The 19596-nt window shown below is 35.2% G+C and overlaps 1 protein-coding gene across 13 annotated transcripts in view; it reads left to right on the forward strand.

The window, feature by feature from the left end:
* The window catches only part of STXBP5L (syntaxin binding protein 5L), a 198887-nt gene that overhangs the window by 115962 nt on the left and 63329 nt on the right, over window positions 1–19596 (forward strand). For all 13 annotated transcript variants that reach the window (XM_048047651.2, XM_013196367.3, XM_048047654.2 and 10 more), the window contains exons 7-15: window positions 902–985; window positions 7627–7750; window positions 8460–8538; window positions 8715–8869; window positions 10705–10777; window positions 12021–12168; window positions 13682–13749; window positions 15026–15066; window positions 17946–18163. In XM_048047651.2, the coding sequence (XP_047903608.1) occupies window positions 902–985; window positions 7627–7750; window positions 8460–8538; window positions 8715–8869; window positions 10705–10777; window positions 12021–12168; window positions 13682–13749; window positions 15026–15066; window positions 17946–18163 (990 nt within the window). The remainder of the gene's footprint in view (window positions 1–901; window positions 986–7626; window positions 7751–8459; window positions 8539–8714; window positions 8870–10704; window positions 10778–12020; window positions 12169–13681; window positions 13750–15025; window positions 15067–17945; window positions 18164–19596) is intronic.

Raw genomic sequence — 19596 nt, forward strand, 5'->3', positions numbered from 1 at the left:
TAAGTCTGCCATTATGGTCATTCTCAGACTTCACATCCAAAGACAGATTCTTAGGAAAACAGACTCTCTGGGAGGCAATTTGCAGAATGCCTAAGTAGGCCAGACGTCATGTCTTCCATAAGATCTGGAATGAACTGTATTCAAATGAAGGGTACTCACTATAGTGACAGATGAATAATTTAGTTCTTTTCAATAGAAATAAAGAGAACGCATTGTGTTCATTCTTATTTTTTTCCCAAGCATTTTTTTTCTCCTCTTTCATCCTTTGACAAGTCTTACTTGTCGGTATGTCTCAGGTGTCCATGATTTTATGACATACTAATTCTAGAAGAAGTAAAAAATAGCATAACCGCTTAGTTTATTTTCAATTTCTGGAAAAGTAAGTAATTTATTTTCTGCAACAGTAGTTCTTCAAAATGTTTTAAAGAAATAGAAGGCAGAAGTTAAAGAAATATATTTAGCTGAGTGAGAGTTTAATCTGGTGACTCTTTGGTTTTACATTATTTAAGTAATCTCTTGGGTGTCAAACTGTTTTCCCTTCAACCTAGGGACAAGGAAAATAAGAGCTGAGAGGAACATGGTATATTTGTATTTTTCTCAACAGGCATAAAATTGTGAAGACTATCCACATACATATTCTTGCAGGAAAAAGAATGGTGTATAAAGCATGTTTTATTTCCATATCAGAACTTGCATTGTCAGTCATGACAAGTAATTTATAATAAACAATAATTTGAAAGCAGGTATTATGTGTGAACTACAATCTTGCACGTCCGCTTGGCATTTTCTTTTTATCGTGCTTATGTATTTTGAAAAAAATTCTTAAAACTCTGAAGTTCTTCAATTTCAGTATATGCCTTTTTGATCTGAAAGTATAATTGTGTTTGTTTCCCTCCCCCAGCTATTGATAGGCTATGAAAATGGGACTGTAGTACTCTGGGACTTACGATCTAAAAGAGCTGATCTGAGAGCTTATTATGATGAGGTAAGCAATTTCCATTAATTCAGAAAAACTGTTATTCAGCAGTTTGTCATATGTCTTATCGAGCAGATGGATATTTATCTTAAAGCACTGCTTGTTCTGGTAATACTGTTTGTGCTCTGCTTTTGAGCAACTTATTGACAACAAAACCTGAGATCTCTAGTTGTACTGCATTAGCCCCTTTTGAGTGTACTACAACAGAATCTATTCCCCTTGATTCTGACAAGTTCATCAGCTTCTGTGTGGGGTTCCCCAGTTGAATAGAGTATAGCAATGAGCTGACCTGAAATACAGCTACATTAGGAATTTTATTATTATCTTTACTGAGTATTACTAGAATATTAGCATGAAAGCCAAATTACTTTGTAGGTCTATTCATATTACCCAGTATTCAAGAGCCATGTAAAAAGTTTTCAGAATTGTATACTCACTTCTATCAGAATATTAACTCTTGCTGTTTGTAAGCAGATTGTATCAAACACACATACAGATCTTGCATCAATAAACATGTTATTTCAAAAATAAATATATTCGTATTTATTATGATTTTTGTGCTGCCCTTAGAGAAAAACTTGATTCGTTCTACCAACCCTTCTGTAAGTTCACCATGGATGAGCATGAATGCAAATAAAACTGAAGGTAGCAAAGGAAATTTTGTGTTAAGTTATCCAGGCAGTAATAGGTTTCTTGTAGCTCTTTTTCCTTGTTTCTCTTATTATCTTATTAGATGTAAGGAGTGTACACATTCATTTTCACTCTAAAAGTTAATCTGAATATATCCTGAAGTCTTTTTTTTTTTTTTTTTCACAGACACATTAACACTACACCAAGCTTCAAGTTTAAAATTCTGAGCATTCACAAAACAAATGTTGTACAGGACAGGGTAATACAGACTTTAAACGTGCCAACATTTAAGCCTCAAGATGTGTCCCACTGTGCTGTCTCTAAGTGACAGTCTGCCTGTGCACACGTTTGTGAAAATGCACCTATTCTATTCCTTGAGATTGGACAATATACGGGTCTCTTAAGGGGGTGCTTGTTCATTCACTGTCTTCTCTTGTGCTCGGGAAGCGAATGCATAAAAGATCTTCATAATACCGTTTCCGTTCTTTTTAATTGCTTGTTGAGACAGGGTGATTGGGTGTTGAATATTTCTTGTGGTTTAATTGTTCCACATTTTTCAGTACTGTCCTCAGGAATTGTCTTTGTTTTTTGTTTGTTTGTTTTTTGTTTTGTTTTTGTTTGTTTGTTGTTTTTTGTTGTTGTTGTTTTGTTTGTTTGTTTTACAGTCATTTGCTTTCCTCCTCAGTGGTTACTTGCTGTGTCATTACTCCACTTTGTTCAGCTTAGGATGGCTTGCTATTGTCTACTGACATACTTGCAAGTTTTTTCTGCTGTCTGTAAAAGGGTTGTGTGAACTAGCTACTGTACTTTATTCCAGACTTTCAGGCTCCAGATTGGTAATGTTCCAGATGTACTAGTATTCCTCTAGGAAATCCCTTAAAAAGGTTTCTTTTTAAATCCTGAGTTACATAGCTTTTCTGAGTCACAAATGGTTAGTTCAGCATGTGTCACTTGGTATTTGGCACTAAAACAAAAGTTTTCAAACCTGAGCCTCTTCTTACGGAAGGGTCACCTAAGATCAGAGTCCAGAAAACATTGTTTCTGCTCCCCTTCACCATTCTGTGTGGACTGATGGAAGTGCTCTGTGCCCCATGATATCTGACCAATCTTTTTGGATTGTTGTTCTGGCCAGCCAATTGCAATTTCATTGTATCTGAGGTTTCAGATAAAGTGCTGTAATTGTTCTGTACCTTCACTGAATATCAAAATGCCTCTTTGAATAGGGTATGAATGAAATTAAGCCAGACAATTTTTTCTTATACCATTATACTTTCTTTAGCACCAGTATTGAAACTGATGTAGTCATCGTATTCAATGGTGAAAGAACTGGGGATCTCATCTAACTCACCACTTGGCCTTCTGACATCTCTAAGGATAGTCAGATGTCAGCATCTTTATTTGGCCTATCAGTGGAGCAGGTTCTTCTGTTCAGTATCCAAAATTTCCCTGGCACCAGGCTTCTCCAAGGAAGAGGCACTTGGAGCATAGAGTGAGAAGCAGGTTATTTTCTTGTCTTTGATGCACCATGAGTGTTCATCACCAAGGCCAGTTCTTTCTTCTCTGTAATCTTCTTCAGATAGGTATCCAGCTTGGTAATGTCACTCAACATTAAGCACAGGGTAAGCACCCTCAGGACTGCATCTTGATACTCATCCTTTCACAGGATCAAGCCTCAGCTGGTTTCCTCCTCAGCAGGGTTGGATTCCTGTCTCCCCAGATGTGTTGAGAAGCAGGCTCTCTGGTGTTATTCAGATCTGTGGAACCAATCACTGTGCAGCACAGGAGCAAGAAGTTAACAGCAGATATTTTTTATACTGTAGGAAAAAGGAGACTGGTAACTGATTGTGTACCTACGAATCTAAGTTGTTTGTTTTTTTTTTTAAGTTCAAGATGAGAACTATATCTGCTGTAATTCAGTTGTCATAGAGAGGAATAGTCTCATATCTCATGACTTTAAAGATGCTTGGTTTAGTATAGCTACAGGAAATGCTTCCATGTCATTGTTATTGAGAAATGTTATTAAAAGGTCTCTTCCATTCAATTTTTTTCACTATGTTGAATGCTGTTTTTTTAATTGAGTAGTGGACACTCAGCTCAGATGGAACAGGTCCTTTTTCTTTAACATTCTCATTTGAACAGTTGGCTAACAAAAGGTTCACTGAGAGACAATGGTTCTTATTCCACTAGGACATCATCACTGTGAAATCTTGCCTGTCCTTTCTAGGCTGCATGGTATTGTCATACCAGTGTGATGCTTCACATCACGTGAGTCTTGCAGACCTGGATACATGATATATGTTGCAGACATCTCCTCAGAATATGGGCAATCTTATGACTGTGCATTTAGTTGTTTCCTACCATATTAGCAGGATCTGCCCAATACTTGCAGAAATATGTCCTTTCATTTTCCTTGCCATCCAGATCAATGTCATGGGCACATTGTTCCTAGAATAAACAGCTCACTTAGATAACCCAATAACCTGTAAGTGGAGGACCTGAGGACTCTGCCCACTGTTAACAGACTTGTAAATGAAGCATTTACAGCTGCATTCCCTACCCTTTTTTAGTCATGCTATACTTAATGTCATGAAGGCTGGAAACCTTTCATACATAAAACATCTGCTTCTTCCAAGCGAGGGAGGTTCTCACCAAGGATCAGAAAGGCTGTATAAGTTGCATTATCTGGAACTCCTCTGCTGGGCGTTCTTATAAGCCTGTATCTTCCCTTTAAAGCTTCTCCCTAGTACTTATGTTTTACTCACTGGTGCTAAAATAAGTCCTGTCTCTCTTATAGCACAACTAAAGACAAAGTTAGAAGCTGCCGCAGCCCATCAACTCCTTATGCAAGGAGTTTCAATGTGCTCTTCTCTACTGTGACAAAGCTTCTCAAGAGACTAAAATGTTCTCACTTGTGAGACACTTGGTGCCAGAGTGGAGCTTGAACCTGCTGCTTAGACCCTTGTGTCTGCTCTTTGAGTTGTCAGATGTAAGCTTGTGTTTTGGTGTGATGATGACTGTCATCTTGCCAGTGGTGATCATCTCTCTTGAGTATGAGATATTCAGGCCCTTTCAATCAATGATCCTGCATGATGCCCTCTATAAAAGGCTCCCATTTCAAACCATTTCCTAAAGTCCTTAGAAGTTTATTTCCATAGATAGGTATAAAAAGAGAGCACATAAACAAACTAGATACTTCAAAGTATCTGCAAGTTATTACCGATAGTTGGCAGACCCCCAAAAACCAGCCATCTTCTTATGCAGGCTTTATAAGTTTGACAGGTTGTGTCAAATCATATTCAGAGCTTTCTATAGCATAGACACCATCTCTCATTAGAACACATCTCCCAAAGGAAGCTGCAGAGTTCTCAGAGACATTTGACAAACGACATCTCCCTACCTTTATCAAGCACTATGCCATTATGGAAGCATCACATCTGATGCAGCCCTTGCTGTAATGGTCCTGTAGTACTACTAATACAAAGGATTCTTAAGACTTAAGTGATAGGATGAGATTAGTATTGTGCTTGTTCAAAATACAGTTAAAAGTGGTCTTAGAGTACCCATCATTTCCTCTCAGTGGAGTGATTTTTGTGCTCAGGAGTGAACTGAAATGGTGTTGGGCATGCTTAATTTTAGTACATGCTGAGTATGAGAGAAGATGGAGTATGCATGCAACCACTGTTGGTATTGCAGGAGAAACATACCCAATCTGGAGTGATAAGCTTTATGTGTACACACTGTGTGAACATTCACATGAGTCACCCACTCTGATGAACTCTTGTTCTAAGTAAATAACTGCTCGTTTTTTGTGAGGATGCTGAAGAAATAGATCAGAATACTAGACATATTCTAGCAGAGAGAAAATTAGGGACACTTACTCATTGCCATCATTCAGTGTTATTCATGACTCCTAGTTGAGACCTCCAAAACAAATCCTAAGTATTTCTTGATCAATTCAGGGCAGTCTATCAGGTGAATTTGAGTTGCTGCTATGCCAACTGTCTGTGACTATAGGAGCATTCCTGCTCAGCTCCACTCAACAGGAGGCTTATGTTGGCAGGTGGCACCTAGCAGCTGAGAGGCAGTTTAACAGGCAGCAAATTTCATCTGCTAGTTACTAGCTCCTGCTCAGGCACAGTTAGTGACTGTAACCATGTGAAATGTTTCTATGTGTGATAACACATCAAAAGCAGATTTGAATTTGGCATGATAGCAAGCATGAATAAGCTCATGTCAGAATTAATTTGCACAAGGAGAGAAATGCAGTAGTTCCCACAGATCTAGGGTTCTTATTAACCAAGGGCAATGTCAATGGATTGTATGTGAGCCATCTTTCTGTGTTATCTTTTGTTGCTTAAGTTGTAGTTTGATATCTTATGGGTGTTTGAGAGGAATTTTCTGACAACTCTACTCTGGTAGGTAGAAGTTTGGGTGACACCCATTATGTCACTTGAAGGTAAGTATCTAGAGTTCACAATGTTTCTGCCCAGTTTGTTGAGTCTTTATTGGCATGTCTAGCTTACCAGTGTGCTAGCTAACTATTCATATACAAAGCAAGTCAGGTTCATCCTGGGGCATTCCTCCTCCATCTGGGACATCTTAATGGAAATCCTAATTTGTGGCTATGTTGTCCAGCCTCAGGAGCTGAGTAAAAGTTCTGGGAAGGAGACACAACTTTTTTTTTTTTTTCTTCCCTGAAATTCCCTTCAGACCCTGAGCCATTACCAACCATAGCAATCAATACACTTGTTAAAAGAGGAAGACCAACAAGGAGTCTTGAAGAGTGACCATCATCACTTATGTTAATTTCTTATCAGCTTAAGCAAAATTGATATGAACAACTCCAATGCTGACTAAATACCCAGACATAATTTTAAAGTGATTTGAACAAATCAGGTTAAAAAAAAGAAAACACACACACATGCAACTGTAAGCATTGTAAGCATAATGTAAGCAAAATGTAAGCATAACTGTCTTTTATTTACATGTACATGTAAGTATATTGCATTTTTTGCTATTTGGCAGCTAACAAGGGGAATAAATTCAGGTGAAAATTCAGGGAATTTCTGTTTCTGAGGGAAGTGCGTGAGAAACTGCGGTAATCAAAGAAGCAATACTTTGTTTTGTCAGAAAATGTCTTTTGTTAGTTTCCAGAATGTACCAGCAAAAATTAAAGACTTGCACTGTCATCCTTTCAGCTTGTTTGATGTAATTATGGATAATGTCATTATTTATTTTACATGCCTAATCCGTGTTTGAACTTCTTGATATCTTGTGCTAATCAGTTTCACTAGTTATTAGTGAAATAGTGAGAATGTTTTGTTAATTTTTTAAGCGTTCCTTTTTGGTATACCTAACGTTCCTTATACGTTACTTGCATTGTGTACATAGGAGTATGACATTACTCTTCTCTGAATCACTATTTGTTCCCAAATTATCTTACATCACTGTTTTTGTTTTTTCTTATGTCAATGAAACAATCCTGGTCTTTTACGTTATTTTGTATTTAAATTAAGCATCACAGGTTTCTGTGTACTTTCTCTGAAACTTAAGTATGTGGAAGAAAAATGATTCAAGAATAGAGTACTATTTCTGCTTTTCCAAAGAAGTCCTCTGGGAAAGCTTGTGTATGTTGTATGTTACCTGTAAAAACTGTTGCATAGCATTCCCTGTACATTTGACAAATGAAATACTTCTAAGAGCTATCAGACATATTATGATTGCACTGTATATTGTTCATATACTTCTTGCTTAACACCGTTTCCTCAATTTTAGTCTGACTCAGTAGAGGTTCTTACATTCTTCTGTCCTTTTAGCATTTATAATGGATTATTTTTGCTTGATTTGCAGTAGATTACAGCCATTGGTTTCTTAAGTGTTGGTAATGGACTCGACAAACAAAATCAATCCCACTGTTGATACACGGTTAGATTAATATAATCCAAAGTCATATATCAAAATATCGTTAGTGTAGACAGTGTATTCCTTTTCAGTCTCAAGTTCTTCATTCATTTCTCCAGGCTATTCATTCTGTTGCTTGGCACCATGAAGGGAAACAGTTCATGTGCAGTCACTCAGATGGAAGCTTGACCCTGTGGAACCTGAAAAGTCCTAACAGACCATTCCAGACCACAATCCCACATGGTAATTTTGATAGTAAAAAAGTAAAACAAAGAAACAATACAATATTCTCCATGTTGTTTGCTAATATCTTTGTTTATTCTTGAAAGCAAGCATAGATTTTCCAAAGTAATAAAAGCAAAATTGTTTTGGTTTGGTTTGGTTGGTATTGTTTTGAGTGGTGTTTTTTTTGTTTTTGTTTTTTGTTTGTTTGTTTGTTGTTGTTTTTTTAGTTTACAAACAACTTTTCTTTGACTGGAAGAAAATACTGAGCCAGAATTAACCACGAACCCATGAATTTAAATGTACACTTCATTTAATTTTATCCCTCAACTAGTTACATGACAAAGCACGTAACAGTTTGTCAACAAAAGGAACCTGTTTATAGTCATTCTATGATCAGAAAAGGTATACAGTTGGTGAAGTTCAATAATTATTAGCTGTGTCATGCTCATCAGTAATCTGCGTAGCTTTCATATGTTTTTGAAGGGTAGTCTGTAGTCCTTTAAATGTATGTGGCAGTAAAAACTTAAAGCCATAATAAATGTAATTAATTTAAAGAAGCACATATATTAGGGAAATAGGTATTAACACTCATCATCTCCTGTAGCTTCAGAGTTCCGTTCTCTTGCTGATTATACAGTTGCTACAAGGTGTATATTTTAGTTTGATAGCTTGATAGTTTTATTACCATGATGTTTTAATACAGTTTTCACTCTCTTTCTTTCCTTAGGAAAAATTCAAAGAGATGGTAAAAAACCCGAATCCTGTAAACCAATTCTTAAAGTAGAGTACAAGACCTGTAAAAACAGGTATGTTTGTAATTCTGTAGTTATTTCAATGTTATATTCCTGAGTTAATAAACTGCTTTCAGAATCATCCCCTTTTTCTTTTTGCAAAGCTATTTTTTATTTAAAGACACTAAACCTATAATGTAAACTTTTATGTGTGTAAACTTACGGTTGCTATGTTTTTATATTTGATATAGTGAACCGTTTGTGATATTTTCTGGTGGATTGTCATATGATAAGGCTTGTCGAAGACCAAGTCTAACAATTATGCATGGAAAAGCAATTACAGTTCTTGAAATGGATCACCCCATAGTTGATTTTTTAACTCTCTGTGAAACCCCATATCCAAATGGTGAGTACAGTAAGCAAAACATATTTACAGAAAATACAAATGAAGCAGTCTTCTCTCATTTCTTAATTCCCATCCAGGAACTTCTGTTCTCACAGTCGTCTCCATCTCAAAAAAAAAAAAAAATTAAAAAAATCACTGAAAGTAACTGGAACTTGTTTGCATTCTCAACATAGAAAACAAGTAATCAGTTGACAATGAAGTATGCATAAATCTCCAGATACAAGTTTGAAACACATGGACTAGTGTGAGGAAATATTGCTCTTAATCAAACATATGTGCGTATATATCTTAAAGTGTTTTACTGCATATTGTGGGACTGCCAAATGCTGAAGTAAATTCACAGAAAACTCCAGAAAGTAACATTAGAAAAGCTGTAAGTAAAAAAGAAACTAAATTTAGCTTTTTAAGCCCCCAGTGAGTGAAGTAAAATAAATCTTCTACACATAGCTAAATCAACTATATATTAAAAACAATGGCCTATGTTTCAATGTCATGGAATAAATTTAATTTTCAGTAACCTAAGTTAGTATGGCATTTCATTTACCTGTGGCAAATAAAGTGACGCTTTCCAGTATTAACATTTTGTAGTCCCTCCCCCTGCTCACACACTATTATTTAAAAATTTTGGTTTGACCTGTTACTTACAGCCTGGAGTAACAACAGAATGCCAAACACCATGCATTCATAGCTGGCCTGAAAGGAGACTAAGCTGCTGTCTTTTTACTAAGCGTTTTGGCATGAGCTATCTCCAGAGTGTACTCTGAGCTTGTACATATTGGAATGGGTTGCTGCAGTTGAAATTACAGTCTTAATTTCATATTTATAATTTTTTAATACCTTTTGCACTATGTAAATTAATGTACCCTATAAGTGAAGGGAAGCATATACTTGTCATTTCAATAATTCATTTTTGATAACCAAAAAAAAATTGTTAAATACAGAGACAAAGTATATGTTCTTCTAAAGAGTGTACAGAAGGAAGGAACTCGTCAGTACCTGAATTGAACGCAGCAGACTTACAGGAGTGTTATGACAGTTGTGTGGCTGGATGTAAGCTTTTGTTATGAAAAGTATTTCCTAGGGAGGAAAAATCATTAATAATTATATATAATAAATTATAAATATTTCTCTAATTGCACTCTCGATCACAAATTTTCCAGTGACCAACTGTAACTCATCTGTTATTAAAAAAAAAAAATCAGCACCATTGAATTGTAGAGCACAATACTTTGAATAAGTTGAAACTTAGGTGAAAATGCTCTCTTACAAAAGAAAACTGTCTGAAAGATCACAGTACACTACTGCAAGTGCAGTCTTGTGAACGTTTTCTTCTGTTATCCCTTGTTATTGTTAAAATGAGGGTATAGAGAACATTTCCTTTGGAATCTTGCTTTGGAATTGTTTTGGAAATGAGGGCATTTTATATCAAGCTGTTCATAGTCTATTTTTAAAGAACAGTAGTACACAGAAAAAGTATTAATACTGGCCAGCAAAAATACATTTTCTGTATAATAATTGGATTTAGCAATGCAGTGAGAAGTGGAACCTCCTTACATTCTATTTCTTTACTTTCAATATGCCAATACTGTTTCTGCTATGTATATTGATCCCCAAAACTGTCCAAAAGTCATTTCTTTTCTCATTTCCTATCTGGCCCTACTCAAATGCTTTCTATTTTGCAGATATGTCTAGTTTGCAAATGTATATATAAAATTTGGATCTCAAATCTTTGTTTAATAGACTCTGAATGTTCAGAGAACATATATGTAACTTACTTGATTAGAATGACTAATGGAAAAACTCCAGGTCTTTTATATTTTATTCTTCTCTTACAGAATTTCAAGAACCCTATGCTGTAGTTGTGCTTTTGGAAAAAGATCTCATTGTTGTTGACCTGACACAAAGCAAGTAAGTGTGAAGTCTTGTATGAAGTTATTTATACTTAACTGTCTAGCAGACAATAAAAATCCAAGTGATATCACGCAATGTCATTTTACTATCCAAAATCATTAACTCTTGGTGTTAATTCACTGTATATGTTTACCTCCACCTCAAAAACTAGGATCAGCTAATCAACAGAAGCTTGATTTCAAGTTTGGGAATAAATCTAAGCCTGTAATCCCTTCAGTAAAGCCCTCAAACATTCATGTTATATTGATGTTAAGTGATCCTTGGTCACCTGCTGAATCACGACCTGAACTTGTGTGTTAGAAACTAGATTCAACCAGTACTTATATGCACACCTAACTTCACTAGATTCCACAGGAACTACCACTTAAATGCTTACTCAAGTATCTTAATAAATAATGACATTGATTTATAGTGGATCTATGGGATTCTTTCATAATCCATTTGTTGTTTTAAATGACAAATAATTCTTTCACATTGGAATCAGTGTTAATACCAGAGAGGAACTACATATCATGAAATGCAGGATCTGATTCTTATTTCCTTTGTTCTGCATGCAACACTAACAGTTATGTATGTCCACATTCACATTGGTATAACTAAGAACAGAATTTTTCTTTAATGATTTGAAATATTTTAAGTGAATCATATTCTGATATCATTCACTTTCAAGAATAATTCCAATCATCTCAGCAACAGAAAATGGATGTAAGTGGAATCAGAGCAAAATTTCTTGCATTTTTGAATTGTGAATAACATTGTGTAATCTGCCAGAAGTGAGGCCTGCCTTCTTATCAGACAGTCCAAACTGATGCAAGTGAGAAATAAACTTCATCTGTTATTTCAATTGTTCACTGTAGAATCAGTAATTTACCAACCCAATAAGCAAAACTGTTCAACATAAAATCCACAGCTGTAAAGGTAGTTCTTAGGTCATAGTATATATTATATGTGTGAACCTGAAGCTTCTAGAAAATGTACAACCTCTGTATTTCATAAATAAGATTTTGATATGTTGGGAAAATTTACATTACAGAAAGAGAATTCTTGTCACAATACAAGAATTTTTATATCTTTACTAGTTATTTTTGACACCAAAACAATACATATCTTTAAAAAAAAGGGAAAATGTACTTTATGAGTAATGATTTTACTTAGATTGTTATACACTGTAAAATAACAATGTCTTCTTATATGGTTTAGTGTATCACAGTGCTTCTAATAAATTGTCTTCCTTGACTAGTTTTCCAATCTTTGAAAATCCATATCCTATTGACATTCATGAGTCACCTGTCACCTGCACAGAATATTTTGCCGACTGTCCTCCAGATTTGATTCCTGTACTCTATTCTGTAGGAGCAAAACATAAAAAGCAAGGATACAGCACTAAGGTAAACAAAACCAATATATTAAATAAAGAAAGCAGATATACAGTTTATGTCTTTGAAATATCTTGCCAAATTATTTTCATTTTACTTCTTTAATAGCTAATTTCAAATTGGTCCAGCCAGCAGCTTAGAGGCAGCTTTCCTTCTGTGGTTGCTTAAGCCACCATTATACAGGACTAAGGCTGCTGGAGTTATGTCAGATCAGATTGAGTTAAAAGAATGCCATGACTTTAAAATTCAGATTTGTCTGAATATGTTATCTCTATCAAAGAAAGAAGTAGTATATAAAATGAGTATAATGGAAAGCAGAAAAGCTTCGGTGGAATTTAAGAGTTGACAGCATTATATTAAATAAGGATATTAATTATTATTTTACTGAACTACCAAGGTCTTAATGAAAGAGTCTTAGAAATAATACAAGCTGCAGAAATAAAAATAGAAAATGGAATTACTTTATAAGTTTCAAGCATTAATCTGGTTTATGTTTTGATTAGAAATCATAATAAACAAATTAGAAAAAATATTGGGCAAACTAATCAAACCATCAGTTTTCTGTTCATATTAAAAGAAGTATTCTCCTTGGAGCTGTCTTGTTTTCCATGAACTGAGAATCTGGGCCCTATATACTTCTTTGGGGTCTTGATTCAGCCAAGTACTTAAGAAAATATGTTTTTTCTTTCTTCAATTTGTCTTTTTATCTATCCTTATGTATCCTACACACTCAGAATGTAGATAGCCAATTATTTGCCACCCACCCATTTCTGTACCCACATGCATCGAGTCCACGTATTCTCAGAACCAGTTTGTATGCCCAGATTTTTCTACCCAGTCATACTCTGCACAAATCCTTACCCACTCTGCCCATGTCATCTGCCACATCCTGTATCCGTACGTGTCAAGTTTTCGGCACAGACCACCATCTTGCTTTACCAGCCTAGATCAAGGAAGAGAGTGAGAATCTCGCCACTAGTAAACAAAGGCAGGGAAGAGATGATGATTTCTCATGATCTGTGAAAGTTGCATTCTTGTCTCATATCCCATATCGTGATGCTCAGATACTTGTTTCCCACTTTTCTGGGCCAGCTTCTTCAGTAGTCTCCATCCTCAGAATAGATTCTCAGTTCTATTCAGCATCCTATAGAAGCTCCAAGAGTCAAGAAATGTGAAAACAGTAGCAGAGCTGTTTGTTACACCTTCCTCTGGTTCCTGTTTGAATGTTTGCAGTGTTAGCTGTGCAGAAATCTTTTAAAAACTTGGAACTTTAGTTGTTAACATAAAAGTCAGTTTCATAATCTGTGCCAAAATGTTTTTTAAAAAAGAAAGAAAGAAATTCAAAGTCTTAATGAATATACAAAAATGTTAATAAGTGTTAAAAGCCTTGAATACTACACATTTTCATTCCTTTTATAAGGTGTATTGCTTTCTGGAAGAAGAAGTCTGCTCTTGAGTTTAAAAATTAACCAAGCAAAATTCATCAGGATTAGTTTTAAACTCTATGTTCTTGTTGTTTATCTAGGAGTGGCCTATCAGTGGTGGAGCATGGAACCTTGGAGCTCAGACATATCCCGAAATCATTATTACAGGGTGAGAATGAAACTGAGGATTTGTTCTTTTAAATTGTTAGCGTCTAGAACTTTTAATTGTGGGTTACCTATAAGTAAACATTGACCCTTGACAGGGTATTTGTGTCCTAACTTCTTCAGTTGAAGTACGTGGTTTTTCTTCTTGGTGCAAAGTCACCACAGAAATTCCCGTTTGCTGTAGAAAACAGAGCTTTGTATTCAAGGCTGAACTACTGTTAAGAATTACTGATTGAGGCCCCAGTTTTAGAAAATAAGTCTGTATTCTTGTTAAGATGAAATCTTTGGAAAGGAGGATCCTTTGCAATAGAATTTTTTGGTCTTGAGGGCCATAGAGAAAAGCATTAAAAGGGGAGCCAGCTGTTCTGTGCTTGTTGTCCTTTGGCCTTCTGGTGACTTTGTGTCTGGGGATGGTTTGGGAATTCATTTTAATACCACAGGATTAGTGGGGATGTGGTGCACCGGGATGAATTTCACCTTGAAAGTGAGGGACATACCCATGAAAGATTCAGATTGAAGTAGCAGCCCCATTGAGCCAATGCCTGATGTATTTTCAAGAAAACACCCTGAAAAGTACAACTCAGCCTTCTTGTAAGATGCATTCTGTGTTTTCTTGAAAAGTACAACTCAGCCTTCTTGTAAGATGCATTCTGTGTTTTCTTCTGGTCTCAGCCATGCTGATGGTAGCAATGCATTTGATAAATTGTTATAATCAATGATAGTCAAAAGCTGTCTTTAAAAGATACAAAAATATGTGCAATAGTACCAATAAGGAGGATAAGAGATTATTCTAATTTTAAACAGAAGTGTCTCCTTTCTCCGACTCTACTTCGAGGAGGATTTTCTACTGATAAAAAGAATGCAGCTGTAAGGTATTACGCAGAATTAGCTTGCCCTCTGTCTTTTCGAAGTTAGATATACATGCCATTTTTAGAGTGCATAGGCCTGATGCTGGCCCAGCGCAAGGCCCAAAGTGCTGAATCTTAACCTTGGCATTAGTATGGGAATTAATTTTGTGCTGTTGTGATCTTAAAAATCACTGGGGACTTAGTTCTCTATAGGAAATGCATCAAAAAGTATTCTATTAATGCAATCAAACTAATAACGAAATATTTTCTTATGGTTAGTATATATGCCATTATACATTGTCAGTAAGGTATGGGGAGTTACCACACAAGTGAAATACAGTTTTTCTACTTATATTTATCACTCACTGAAAGTAGAAAATGTTTTGTAATTGCATCTTGTTTTAACACATTTATTTTTTATATTTTTTTAAGCCATGCAGATGGATCAGTAAAGTTTTGGGATGCTTCTGCCAGTAAGTTTCTGAAGTTCACTTTTATATAATGCTGACAAATCATGCACATGCGCACACACATATATAATACATGATATTTTACATTATGCATAGTAATATCTCAGGTAGTGTAATTAGGAATAGTCAGGTGATATTAAGCAAATTAGGAAAAAACATTGCTAATGAGATATATTAGACAGAAAAGAATGAAAGTCCAGGAGAGGGATTAAAACACCAGATCTGACATACCAAAACCTCTGAAGGACGAAGTACTAGCAAATAATACCTAGGGCATAATCCTCTTGTGTATATAAAAGAGTGAGCTGAATTAGACCTAATGTTCAGTTTTGGTTTTCATGTCTCTTCTATTCTGAGTATAATGTAGTCTTTTTTACAGATAAGATGTATAATTGTATTTTAATATTTTATTTTTACTTAATTAAAGACCTAAGTCCTGCCCAGTCTCAAGAACCAGGAAATAATTAGGAAGCACTTACGTTCATGCTAGCAAGAAAAAGCTTCATAAAAGTTATTCCACACATTTTAGCTGTAATTGTAAATATCGGAAAACAGCATTTTTCCCTACAGAAAATACATATGGTACTTATTAGGAAAATATATTTATTTTTAAAGATGCATGTATTTTGGATGAAAGCAAATGTATTTTGGTTTAAATAATGTCTGTACTTCACAAGAGTTGGAGCAGTGTTGCCTTGTATTCTCTCCCCTCAGTAGTACTGAGATCTCTAGGTAGAACAACTCTTTCCTGAGTTAGTCTCTTTTCATTTCTTAAAGAAACAAGCATGAAAGAAACTATCTGAAATGCTAGGCACGGAGAGATTTAGTTTGACCCTAATAAACAGTCTGACATAGTGGCCAAGAACACCAACTGTGAGGTATTTAAACTACCTGCTAACTCCAATTGTCCAATTGCAGAATTGTCATGATTAATTGTATTACCATTTCCAGCTAAATATGAAGAACACTTACAAGATTTTAACATCAGCTAAAACTGATGAGTTTGTCAGGTAATTCTGTTTTTGCCTAATACCAAATCTTTCACTCACCAGGATGGTCAAGGAGAAAATGACTATCTCCAAAGCCTAATTTCATATAGGAATTCTGTGTAGCCATGTCAACTGAACATTACTAGAAGTTACATCAGAAAGTGACTAATATATTTTGTTTTATAATATATATATTTTGGGGAAATGGAAGAAGAAAAGATACATGCCACATTTAAAGTTTGCATCTTTCAGCATTTTCAATCTATAGTGAACATCAAAAAGGAAAAAATTGCAATGAGGTCAACAGGAGAAAAGGAAAGGGAAAAAAAGTGGGGGAAAAAAAGCTTCTCACAGGGTGTAAACATAAACCGCTAATCAGTTGCTGCAACGGGAGTTGGCCTTGGAGGTAAAAGCCTGGATGATCATGAATATTCATTCATTGCTTTAACAGTAATAGGACTCTCAGTGCATCTCTGATGTCCTGGTCTTAGTCCTGCTTACAGCATTACTGGTACTATACTTGATACTTACTATTTACAAGGTTTTAATTATTACAAAGTTCTATTATTCACACAGACTTAATTTTTATAACAGAGTTCAAATTTAATTTGAGGATTCTTGTCAAACATAATAGCCTACTTGTACTGGAAGGCACAAAATACTTTGCTTTTAGACATATTTTAATTGTATAATTTTGCACCTGAAAACACAGATTTGTGGGAGACAGGCAATTGCTAAGCCACTGAAGCAGTTTCCCAAGTTTATCTTCCCAGGTTTATCTCAAAAGCCATCTCTTACTTGCCCATGTGCAAGTGGTGCCCAGTAATTCGCAGATGCATAAGGCATAGTCTTGCCTTGTACTTGTGTCCTATGACTCTGTAATTCTTCAAGTCCTAGTATGGGTAGGCCCAAGATGCCTGATTCAAAGTGACTCTCTGGATTTGATGCTGAGACTAAGGGCATCCTGAGCCCTCTCCCACCTCCACAAAACACAGAAGAATGATGAATTCATTACAGAAGTAATTGCTGCAATTTGTGAAAATTTGGAATATACTTAAACTGAAAAAAAATAATAATAATAATAATAATTCTGTTGTCATCTGATTACATAACTAAAACACCACTCTTCATCTTTTCATTGCTTGTTACACAGGGTAGCTGGACTGATCTAGCATAATTACAGTAACATGTGTAGCAGCTTTACCTTTATGTAAATACACACCCTAATAGGTGCTGGGCCTGACTGACTTTTTCTGACCTTATGCAGTGATTGATTAATGACACTGGTAAATTAATGTAAAAGTAGTAAAAAACACAGCAAAGGGGAATGTCAATAAAGCAAAATGGGGCTAATTACAATTCCTCTGTTGCCTCCAAAATTCACGGTGCTATAGTTGTACTCTTGACCAAAGTTTCTGGATATTACATTTTTATATGCAGGTATAAATACAGATATACTTATTAGTCAGGAAATTCAAAGAATTTTAGAACTCCTGTTCTTACAGAAAGTCTTTGTGTTGCCAAGAATATTTTCCTTTTTTTTTTTTCTCTTAATATGCCTCTTACACTTTACTTTCTAGCAAGACAAAGGAAATGTTAGTTTCTCATCTCATTAGGAAAACAGCAGTTGCATCAGAACCTCTTTTTAACACTGAGTATAATCTTGCCTCAGAAAGTACTAAGTATTTCACAGACAAATACACATTTTGTAAATATCAAATACGTGTCCTACCAATACTGCATATCAGAATATAATGCCCATCTTTTTCTCTTCTTAGGCCTTCACATGATTCTTTGTTATGCCACAACTGAAAAGAAAATGGGAACTGAAGAATTTTATAACTGATTTGCTTATTGTTAATCAGTATTTTTATATGTTTTAATATATTCCAGTTACTCTACAGATGTTGTACAAATTAAAAACATCAAAGGTCTTTGAAAAACAAAAGTTGGGAGAAGGAAAAGCAACAGCTGAGATTGTGGAAGAAGACCCTTTTGCTGTTCAGATGATGTACTGGTGTCCCGAAAGCCGAATTTTTTGTGTGGCAGGAGTTTCTGCATATGTGGTTGTTTATAGATTCAGCAAACATGAAGTAAATACAGAAATTGCAGTAAGTCATTCATAATCCTTTATAAAAGAACAACATTTCTGAATCAAAGTGCTTTCTGTACTCATATACTTGAAAAAAATAATATCAAGCTCAGTAAACATAGGTTTAGGAACATTCAATTTTTAAAATTTTGAGGGAAATCTTGCTCATACTTAAGCTGGTAATAAAAACATGAGTTTTTGCTATCCAACTCTCTTCTTTTTCACTTTAATAGTAAAATTCAGGATGGATTTCAGATGTAGATTGCTTTTAAGACTTTGATCACAATAAATCTCTGTCATACTTGCCTTCTCTAAAATACTGATGGATGTATGTTTTATCAGACAACATTGCTCTTCTTAAATTAAGTATTTAGTATCTTCGATTTATGTTCATAGTATTTGTCATGAAAGGGAACTGAAAATTATCACTGGCTTTAACAAAATTAAGAGAGTTTATTTTTTTTCTGACTTAGACTGACTTTGTTTCCTCCAAAATAGACACTATTTGAAATGCTAGGTGATTTATGGCTAAGTAGTTGTTATTTTATTAAGCATCATGATCCTCAGCGTTATTCAAATATTCCTTTTTCTGTCTTCAGGTCTCATGCAGTCACTTCTTTTGAGGTAGAATCATACAGTTCATGTTCTTTTAACTGCACTTCAGTCCTCTTGTACTTATCATCATTCTACAGCATGTCAGACTTTTGTTTAAAACTGCATTTCTTCACAGGAGCCACAACCACTTCTAGCAGTGTGGCTCAATGGCACTTAAAATGTAAAAAAATCTTTCTTTAGTCTAAAATACTTAACGGCAGACGACTCTTAAGAGAAAGCCAATCTAAACATGACTGCCTTTCCTTCTGGCTTGCCAGTTTCTGACTCTGGAGAATAGTCCGCAACTTCCAGACACACTCTTTCCAGAAGGTCTTTCTTCATGTCTGCTGGCTCTCAAAAAATCCCCATGGCTGACCCAAACATTCCATTCCATTTACACCTTCCCTGACAAAAGTTTTCCTTTTCACACTATTTTAATGTCCTTTAGAAAGTCTATAGTTCTAGCGTGGCAAAAACATCTGTGCCACTTTTGGCCTGTAATCATGTGCCAGTTGGTAAAGAGATTCATTACCAGTAGTTGTTCTGCTTTTTTCCTCTCGTTTTTCCACCAGAGGCAATTTTTAAGCTAGCTTGAGGCATCCTTTCAGGAAGGTTTTTAAGCTAATGAACAGTAATTTCACCTTATTGACCAGTTCACACATAATGCTGCTAAAATCATTACATTTCAATGTTCATATACTATTTCACAGCAAATGCACCTTATCTTTTATTACCTAACATTTATTTTCTTTATTTTCATCTTTTAGATTTTCAGCTGAGTTGCAGCAGACCCGGTGTGTTCTAAAATATAATAATGTGTGCAATTTAACAGTTTCTCAGATTTCATCTGTACTTAAG

The sequence above is a fragment of the Anser cygnoides genome, chromosome 1, assembly GCF_040182565.1.
Source record: "Anser cygnoides isolate HZ-2024a breed goose chromosome 1, Taihu_goose_T2T_genome, whole genome shotgun sequence".
NCBI classification, from domain to species: Eukaryota; Metazoa; Chordata; class Aves; order Anseriformes; family Anatidae; genus Anser; species Anser cygnoides.